This window comes from Nycticebus coucang, chromosome 9 (genome assembly GCF_027406575.1).
Source record: "Nycticebus coucang isolate mNycCou1 chromosome 9, mNycCou1.pri, whole genome shotgun sequence".
NCBI classification, from domain to species: Eukaryota; Metazoa; Chordata; class Mammalia; order Primates; family Lorisidae; genus Nycticebus; species Nycticebus coucang.
In genome coordinates this window covers 50,256,640-50,267,401 of record NC_069788.1, presented here as the reverse complement: position 1 = coordinate 50,267,401, position 10,762 = coordinate 50,256,640, and the positions used below count along the sequence as shown (strand labels likewise).

At 39.0% G+C, this 10,762-nt stretch overlaps 1 protein-coding gene across 1 annotated transcript; it reads left to right on the top strand.

The window, feature by feature from the left end:
- Positions 1-9,832: 9,832 nt before the first annotated feature.
- On the top strand, positions 9,833-10,762 carry LOC128594870 (olfactory receptor 1361-like). Its single transcript, XM_053603741.1, has one exon. It carries the CDS (start codon positions 9,833-9,835, stop codon positions 10,760-10,762), a length of 930 nt encoding a protein of 309 aa, XP_053459716.1.

Below are 10,762 nucleotides of genomic sequence, written 5' to 3'. Positions count from 1 at the left end.
ACTTTCATACTCCATGAAGAGCAAACATTCATTATTTGTATCTTAACATTCTGTGAACACTATCACTACACAGTGATAATTTCCTAGATTCCCTAGCAGCTGGGAGCAAGCATAGGAATTAGGTTTTACCAAGGAGCAATACCATACATGTGGAACCCAGTCTTTTCTGCATAGGACAGAGGAATCTGGTTCTTCCAGGATATAGATAACTGTTCTAGAATTTAGTTTCAATTATCCTAAAAAACAGAATCCTGATAGCAGTGGTATTTTCTCCAATGAGGCCTCTTAGCGTTTGTTCCTAGAAGGATAATTCAGACTCTCATTCTCTTTAGCTCCAGGATAGCCTTTTTTTTTTTTTTTTTTTTTTTTTTTGTAGAGACAGGGTCTCACTTTATGGCCCTTGGTAGAGTGTCGTGGCCTCACATAGCTCACAGCAACCTCCAACTCCTGGGCTTAAGCGATTCTCTTGCCTCAGCCTCCCGAGTAGCTGGGACTACAGGCGCCCGCCACAACGCCCGGCTATCCAGGATAGCCTTTAAGCTACCAAATATTATAAATAACATCAGCCTAAATTAGCCAAGATGTATTATATTATGCAAACACTACTAAAACACGAAAAAAAACACTCTCCCTCTTAACGACTGACTCCTCATTTTAGTTACACACACACACGGAAACATAGAATGGAGCCTGTATAATTTTTATAGTAAATACATGATTTATCATACCTGGAAGATCGTCTTTCTCACAAAAATGTCTTTATCTCATCTGAGAGACACAATGTCCAGGGGCAATTTTTATTGAATTATAATAATTGACTCATGAGAATTAAAAATTAGTCTTCTCTTAAAAACAGACAGATAAGCATGTAATTCTAGCTGATGAAGTACATTAATCCTACAACTAAAAGCTCCAGCTATTTACTTTTAGTCCTTTATTCTCACCATTATCGCTCTTCTTCCTATCTTTGAGCATCACACAATGGAAGGAAGACCTTGATTATATCTCTCAAGTTAGGTGAAATATCACTAGGTACCTGCCAGATGAGTGGCTATATTTTCTTGAATGATTTAAAATTTACCACTCTGGCACACCAATCAATCTATTCACACACATCAATTCTAATATGAAGCCAGTAGATGATCTAATATATACCCACATAAGAGAAAAACTCAAATCAACTCAAGGTGGGGGACAGAGGGATGAAGCAGCGGGGAGAGGGGATGGAATGGGGGATTACAGATGTATGGCACACCTCTATAATGGTGAGGCACAATTATGAGAGGGACTTTAACTAACAAATGCAATCAGTGTAACCTAATTCTTCGTACCCTCAATGAACTTGAAACAATAAAAAATAAAGGTACTTGAAAAACAGCAGGTGCAGGATGATCAATCTGCCCTCTTTCCTGTTTCTTAAAAGCAGACGTCCCAGGTGAAAGATATCCTACCTATACTAGAAGGAAAAGAAAAACCTTATTCTCAAGGATAAGAAGTCTAAAACCAAAAGAATTCTGTACAAACCTTGTTAAAATAACTCTTATCCTTTAAGCCTCCCCACATAATTTAGTAGCTTTTCACAACTTATTATTCTTGGTCCAATCAATGTACTAGTAATTGACTCTGCTATGCTGGTTCTTCGTTTCTTCACACTTCATTTATAAGGGTGCCCATGACACATCCAACTTATATTAATATATTTATGTGCTTTTCTCCTGTTAATCTGTCTCATGTCAATTTAATTCTAGAGACTAGCTAGGACTCTATGGATGGTATAAAGTTTTGCTACCCCTGTGACCTGTGTCCCTAACCCCAAATTGATAACTTTAAAGTTTTAATTCTCAATGTCATAGTATTTAAAGATGGGGCCTTTCGGAGATAATTATAGTTATATGATGTCATAAGGGTGGGGCCCTTATGATAGTATGAGTGCCCTAGAAGAGGAGGAAAAGCTATCTCTTTCTCACTCTCTTGGTGTTTCTCTCTTTACACACACACACTAAAGAAAGACCATGTAAGTACCCAGCAAAAATGCAGCTGTCTACAACCCATAAAAGAGCCCTCGCCTGAACCTGACCATGCTAACACCCATATCTCAAACTTCTACCCACCAGAATTGTGAAAAAATCAATTTCTGTCGTCTAAGCCACCCAACATATGGTATTTTGTTATGGCAGCCAGAGCTGACTAAGATATACCCTAATACTCATCACTAATTAAGAGATTTGGATGGGTTTTTCCTCTCCTTTCTGGGTCTTAAGCATCAGGGATTAAAAGAAAAAGAGGCAGGCCAGGTGCTATGGCCATGTCTGTAATCCCAACACTCTTGGAAGCCGAGGCGGGTGGATTGCCTGAGCTCACCAGTTGGAGACCAACCTGAGCTAACGCAAGACTCCATCTTTAAAAATAGCTGGGTATTGTGGCAGACACCTGTAATCCCAAGGACTTAGGAGGCTGAGGCAAGAGGATCACTTGAGCTCAAGAGTTTAAAGTTGCTGTGAGCTAAGACACCACAGCATCTACCTACAGTGACCAAGTGAGACTCTCAAAAAAAAAGTAAAGAAATAAAAAGGCACTGACTGAGCTTAGTCTTCTATGGAACCAAACAGAATAATTCTTTTGTAAACATTCTTGAGTTTTTAAGAACATTAACATTCATACCCTCTCTCTTCCCCCTTCTACAAGCACTGTATATGTAGAGATCATTTAAATTAATTCTCTCCTGCATTCCACCATCTTTTTATAGGAAGAGCTTGGAATGCCAAGATTCTCCTAAAGCAAAGGTTCTGACTAAGAGTTTTCACCAATTAAATACACACACATAGTAGTTATAAAGTAAAATTGAGATGACACCATCTTCCTTTGCTGCTGGCTATTGTTGTTAATGAGAGTTTGGATTACATCATAGTTCCCCACTTCCATGTTCCAGCCCATTCTCCTGTTTCCTGGGTGTGAGAAGCAGTTGCAGTGTCCACGGCAACCACAGCAGGAAGAACAGCTTCTTGTTCTGAGCATGGTGCCATTAACAGCCTGGAGACAGTATATATCTAGAGTGCTCTGGCATCATTTCAAGAAGCAAGTCCAAAATCTGACTCTTCAAGCTACTCTAACAATTTTCAAAAGTTCATTCCTTGTATTAAATCCCTTTCTATATACTTTCACTGCACCCCAACTAATATGTGTTATTAGTGATAGGTGATTATCCCATCATAAATGTCTACCTTCAAGAACAAGGTAAAAAAAAAAAAAACATGGCTCCTGTGCCTGAAATTCTGGGTGTTTGCCATGGAAGCATTATCTATAAAGACTGCACAGAGCTCTCTTTAGCCACTATAAGGAATCTTATTTTCTCATCCCAGTTACTTTTCTGTTTCTATTTCAGGTTGTGTCACGGATTCTAAGTCAAAGAGTACAGATATCAAATGGGATTTTTTTGTTTCCTGTGGTTTTGGCCATGTAACTATTATTATAATATCAGTTCATCTGGCCTTGCTTCACAGCTACTTTTTTTTTTTTTTTTTTTTTTTTTTTTGCATTCTGGTGCAGGCTTTTTATTTCATTTATATGCTTTTTTATTTCAGCATATTAGGGGGTACATGTATTTTGTTTACATTATTTCTTGCACAAATTGAGTCAAACTTATAAGTATGCCCTCCCACCCAAACAATATGTGCCATATCTTTTAGGTGTGAGTTTACCCACCCCTCCTTGCCCATCTCCCAGCTTGATTTTCATTGAGACTTTCTTCCATTTGTGAATTTAAGGGATGATGGATTAGTCCCAACATGGTATTGAATACCATGGTATTGTTTCTCCATTCTTCTAAGTAAAATTTTATAACTACTTGGAGTAGTATCCCATTACTTACTCTTGCCATGACCATGATTTTTTTTTATCAAAGTAAAATAGCTATGTTTTTTTAAAAGCTGTGTAGTACTCACAGCAGAGCCTACCAGTGTCAACTATTTATTATCCCCTTTTCCTTACATATAATTTTAATTGAAGAGCCCAAGAGACCAACTAAAAAATTATATTTTCCAGCCTTCCTAGGAATTGGTTATAGCTGTGTGATTAAGTTCTTACCAAACAGATATGAAAAAATTAGGGTGGAACTTCTCGGAAAGCCTCTGAAAAGGGGTAAGAGAGCTGGAACAGTCTCTTTCTCTCTCAATCACACACACACACACACACACGCAAATTTTATGCCTGGCAAACAGAATGATTACCAAAACTAATGCAGCTTCAGCAGGCAACCTTCAGGATGAAAGCCATACATGCTAGGAAGACAAAAGGGGCTTTAGTCTATTATGACCCCGGGAATCAACCATACCTTCTCTATAATGCCTGCCTCTCGGTTTCTTGAGAGAAAAATTAAATTTTGCTTATAAAACTATTTTTACTCTTAAAATTTTGTACTGATCGTCTGTAACAGCTAAATGATACCTACCTGACTTTAACAAGTGATACACTATACGGCCACTTACTAAAATGGTAAACATTGGGTAAAAAACAGAAGGAGGAAAGGGGTTGAAACAAAGGCCCTCAATTGAATAGAAAGGTCCTTAATATGTTTTTCTGATATCTAAGGGTAGATAACAAATGAGCAGCCTACACATTTGAATCTATATTTATTTAGAAAAGGGCTACCCAAATACATATACATATGTATTAATGAAGAGTGTTCCTAGTAAGGGCAATGAAATGTTATGGCCATCTGTCCATCATTCAAACTATTCTGATTAAGGAGGCGGGGCAGTGACTAGATACAGGTTGGGAGTTTTAAGTGATCTTTCTGTTTTTATTTCCAAATAATTTCACTTCCAAACATTATACTATTGTATAATTGGTTATTTTATTCCTCAACACCATTTATCAGCAATTTTCTCAATGGAAAATTCCTTCAGATTTGCCACTAATGAGTAACTCTGGGAGCTGAGTCTCCAATGCTGAGAAAGCTTCCTTCTGTAGCCAAAACCCGCTGATCTCAAGAGAGTGGGAAATTGATAACATTCAGCTCCCAAACTATATCAGCTTTACCTTCAGACATGGTTTCACCAAGGTAATAAAAGGGCCTGAATTCTGTATTCTGTTCACTTACTCACCAAGCCATTTAATAGAGTGGATATTGCTATGGTCATCACTCAAAAGAAGAGATTAGGGAAGCTGGTAGGTAAGTATAAAAGGTGGCATTTGACAAACAGACTAATGAACTCATATTTCTGAGTAGAACACAGAAGGTGCATGTTCTGCACTTCAGGAATGGATAACTTGGAAATGATATGTAATGTGTGTATCTGTTTCCCATGTAATATGTAAATCTGTTTAGCTAAAAGAAAATACATGGTAAAAATGCTATCATGGAAATATCTAGTAGTAAGTTAGATATATGAGTCTAGATTTAGGAAAGAAGTTAAAAGTAAAGATATAACTTGAGAGTTATCTGTTTATAGATATTTAAAGCATGAAAATAGAAATAAGAAAAAACAGAGGTACAAATGTAGATGAAAAAAGAAGAGGAGAAACCAGCCAAGGAGACTGAGGACTCATCAGTGAGATCACTGGTAAACCCAGGAAAACAGTCTGAGTGTCCTTAGAGCAAGACAAAGAAAGTGTTTGAAATAAGAAAAGAATGAACAACTGTATTAAGACTTGAGAGGTCAAATAACTTAAGGACTGAAAATTGAACTTTGACATTCACAAGAGTAATTTCAGTGGAATGATTAGGGCAAAGGCTTTAAGAGTATTCAAGAAAGTATGGAAAGTTAAAAAGCAATTAGTCTGAAGAGTAATGGACAATTATAATGAAGACAATAAGGTTATTATGGATTTGTATAAAGGGTAAGACACGAGGCAATAGCTGGAGAAGCCTTGGGGAACATGCTAGGGTATTAGGATATAGCGCATTCAAGGTTGAAATTTTAGAGATGAATAGATACATCCTCAAAATTCCTAGATGCTGACATATTATTCTGAAAGAACCTTAGTACTGAACCACACCTGACCTGAGATCCAACGTGAACTATAATTTCTAGATAAATAACCTCGAGGTAGATATAATAGCAATGAGAGAATTCACACAAAATCATCAAAAAAAAAAAAAAAATCCAACCCGGAAGAAAATGGGAAAACACAAGGCATGGCATGGTCTGAGCTTCATAAAGTATTGTTCTTAAGAGATTCAAAGGTAAGAGTAGCATTAATCTCATAGGAGAAGAAGAATGTTCCAACTCTCAATTAAAAAAAAAAAGAGAGAGAGAAATTAAAATAGAGGAAAAACGGTATTAATAAAGGTATGGTTGATGAATGTCTTACATTTTTACTTCAGGCTCAGCATCAGTATCACCAATGTTGAAGCATGCAAATTCTTGTGTCCCACTCCAGACCTACTAAAGCATAATCTTTGGGGTAGATACATGAAATGTGTGACTTAACTTGTTGTTGAAATGATTCTTTAGTATGTGAAAGTGTGCAAAGTTTTGTTCTCAAGTATTCAAGAATGCTCTACATAAAGAGAAAGGGTAATGTCCTTTCATTCTACAGCACTTAATTATTAGAACATCTCAAGATGCTAGAAACAGGGAAGTAATGAATATACAGGTGGAAGGGAAAGTAAACTATGCCTGTCACAAGATTCGTTATAAGGCTTTAATTACAGATTCTGCTGGGTTAAAAATGATACTGAAATCATACCTTAGAGAATCTTTTATTCAGATACCAATTTTTTCCAATTAGCATAACATGACCCCTCTCTACATGATCATTGATTCAAAAGGCATTTTCCCCCTGACCGATATATATGAAATAGATACCCTTACTGTTAGAGAAAAGAGTTGATAAACAATAATCATTGGTAGGAACTGTGTTCTCAGATCTTTGGCTGTTGCTATAAAGAACCTGGTTCAAGAAATGTATAATATAATTAAGAAGAGAAAAATTGTCATAAAAATGGAAAACTCCTGTAGACAATATTCAGTTAAAGGCTAGATCATTCGATCTGTATATTTCAGAAGATACAAGAGAATGAAGGCTAGAATAGTTAGGTATTAGCTTCATGGTGAGGAAGGGAGTAAAATTTTAACTGCACCCTGAAGGTCTAATAATATTTGAATGAGGAAGGGGAAAATAAGATTGGGAGAGAGGAGGAGAGAAAAGAGGGCTAGGGACTTAAGTCAACAAGGAGAAGTGTGTGTAGACAGAAATGAGCATGTCAAGGGAACTATAGGTAATCAGCCAAAGAGAGAGGAGGTTGCTAGTGAGTGGCGGGAAATACTGCTTCACAGGTAGATGGATCCACATGTGTATATTCTTAATAGCCAAACACATGGTATGTCTGATGCAATAAGAAATAAGAGATATTAGAGGTATTTAAGTGAGGGAAAGTCAGGCCAAAAGCAGAAAGTTATACAATTTCTGGGAGATGCTCGCAGCATGAATCATAGTAAGTAGACAGTGGAATCAGTGAAGCTGCTGATTGAAATAAGCCAGGAGGGAGTTGATGACAGAAAGCCCAAATAAGTAGAGAAATTGAGAAAGAGACTGAAACAAGAGCCCATTTTGTGGGGGGGGGGGGGGAGAAAGGGGGGAGTTTGGATGTAAGAGATGAAAGAAATAGATAAACCAATGTTTCCAGCCCATGTTACTAGTAGAATACTTGGAAGAAAGAAGTTTTATTCTTTTTTGTTTTTAGATTAATATGAAGCTACTACATACTGCTAGGTTACATTGTTTGCATTTGTTAGGAAGAGTCCAAGTGGTATGTGGGTCCTTTCCCCAGGAGGTGTGCCATATAACCCTACATTGTGCCCATTAGGTGAGTTTACTGAGCCCCTTCCTCACCTTCCACCCTTCCCCTTCTTGAATTTAATTGTGTTTTTCCTCTCTTATGGGTTTTTTTTTGTTCATATACTTGTTTCAAATTAGTATTAAGTACATAGGATGCTTGTTTTTCCATTCTTGAGTCACTGTAATGAGGAAAATGCTCTTCAACTCCATCCATGTAAATACAAAAGATGTAAAGTCTCCATCTTTTTATGGCTGAATAGTATTTGGTGGTCTACACATACCACAGTTAATTAATCCACTCATATGTTGATTTTATTCTTGAGATGTTGAAATAGACGAAAAGTACAACATATTGCCCTCTCCTGACTTCAATCTTCATTAATTTATTTATTCTTTTGTGACAAATACTGTCTTTTGTATGCCAGGCACTGGGGAATACTTGGGAGAAACCAGATGAAGTCTCTGCCATGATACACCTTACTTCCTTGTAAGGGAAACTGTCTTTAACTTAAAAACAGTAAAAATTTTAAACAAAATAAATATGATTATATCCTTCATATTACAACTGTGGTCATCTGTGAATGTGCTGCGACAGGATAGAAAAGGTGGATATGACAACCAAAGAGACAAAGGAGGACATACCTGAAAACGCCACCAATTGAACTGAGATAGTAAGGATGAGTGGGAGCTGACTAAGAGGGAAGAGCAGCAAGGTGGTGCGGTTGAGGGAACAAGATGGCCATGCAGCCACTGTGCCTGGGAGCAGAGAATGGGTGAGCTGTGGTGAAAGATGAGGCTGGGGAAGTACCTTGAAGTCAGAATAGAATCAGCTTTTTAAGACATGTTAGGGATTGCATTCTTTTCAAAAGAGCAATGGTTTCCCAAATACCTAGTTTTGAACAAAAAAATTACATGATTATATTTTCATTTTTGAAAAGATCACTCTGGTTGCACTGTGAAAAACAGATTAGACTGGCAAGACCTGGCATGTTGGCTCACCACCTATAGTTCAAGCGGCTAAGGCGCCAACCACATACACCAGAGCTGGTGGGTTCAAATCCAGCCTGGGCCCGCCAAACAACAATGACAACTACAACCAAAAAATAGCTGAGCATTGTGGTGGGTGCCTGTAATCCCAGCTACTTGGGAGAATCACTTAAGCCCAAGAGTTGGAGGTTGCTGTGAGCTGTGACGCCACAACATTCTACCAGGGTGACAGCTTGAGACTCTTCCTCAAAACAAACAAACAAAAAAAAAAAGGCTGGCATGTTAAACCAGTTGGGAGGCTATGTAGTACACTTGTCAGGCAACCATAGCTTGAACTGGAGTAGTTACTGTGTAGATGGACAGAAACGTATTCAGCTCCCACTATGTGCAATCACTAAGCTATGTGCAATTATGCAGCCTCTGACTTCCAAAGGATCATGGTAAAAAACAGATTCACTGGGCTGGGTGCAGTGGCTCACACCTATAATCCTAGCACTCTAGGACGCCGAGGCAGGTGGATTGCCTGAGCTCACAAATTCAAAACCAGCCTGAGCCAGAGCCAGACTCCATCTCTAAAAATAGCCAGGCATTGTGACACGTGCCTGTAGTCACAGCTACTCAGGAGGCTGAGGCAAGAGAATCGCTTGAGCCCAAGAGTTTAAGGTTGCTGTGAGCTATGACGCTACAGCACTCCTACTGAGGGCAACAAAGTGAGACTCTGTCTCAAGGAAAAAAAAAAAAAAGAAAGAAAGAAAAATAGATTCACAAACTAGTAGTTATGCCATTGCATAATCCAAAGTTTTATTTAACACAGCTTTTTCAGAGTTAAAGAATTCCAGGAAGGCTTTGTTTCACTCACTCTGTCTTCATGCTTCCTCAGTTGAATTCCAACTCTTGTCCCTCCCATGGCTATTTTAGTTTCTTTTCTTCATCCCTCAGACTGGTGATGTGAAGACAACCCATTGCCAAGAGACAGGATCCAGGATGTTGCCCACACCAGATGCCTGCAGTGAGTGAATCATCTTCATAGTAGTTCTTTTTTACAGTGCAAAAAAGGTCCAGAATGAACTGCAGCAAGACCCCTGACTTTGTCCTCTTGGGGTTATCCAGTGACCCAGAGAAAGGAAAGCTCCTGTTTGGTCTTTTTTTAGCTCTCTACTTGCTAGGCCTGCTAGGGAATTTGCTACTTCTGCTGGCCATTCGAGCTAACAACTGTCTCCACACGCCCATGTATTTCTTCCTCAGCCAGCTCTCCCTGGTAGATCTCTGCTTCACTACCACCACAGCCCCTAAAATGCTGAGGACTTTGTGGACCAGCAATGGATCCATCTCTTTCTCTGGATGTCTGACCCAATTATACTTCTTTGCTGTTTTTGCTGACATGGACAGCCTGCTTTTGACAGTCATGGCTATTGACCGCTATGCTGCCATTTGCCATCCTCTGTGTTATCCATTCCTAATGACACCTTGCAGATGCGGGGTGATGGTCAGTGGGTCATGGGGAGTGGCCCACTCTGTCTCTCTAGTCCATACCCTGTTGCTGTCCCAACTATCTTTCTATACTGGTCAAGAGATTCCTCACTTTTTCTGTGATTTTGGCCCACTCTTACGGCTTTCCTGCTCTGATGCCCATCTCAGTGAAGACCTGATCCTGGCTCTGACAGGGTTTTTAGGAGTCAGCCCTCTGCTCTGCATCATAGGCTCTTATGCCCATATTTTCCATGTTGTAACTAGGGTGCCATCAGCACAGGGGAGAAGAAAAGCCCTGGCCACATGCAGCTCTCACCTCTCCACTGTCATCCTCTTCTATAGCACAGTCTTTGCCACCTACCTGAAACCCCCATCCACTGCTCGCTCCTCTGAGGAGCAGGTTGCTGCTATCATGTATACCCTGGTAACTCCTACTCTAAACCCTTTCATTTACAGTCTAAGGAATAAGGATGTGAAGAGTTCTCTGAGAAGAATTCTGAGCATGAAGAGTTCTCAGGATTAG

What these genes read in the sequence shown, in the direction of transcription:
- LOC128594870 (XM_053603741.1), top strand. Translation starts at nt 9,833, where the DNA reads ATGAACTGCAGCAAGACCCCTGACTTTGTCCTCTTGGGGTTATCCAGT.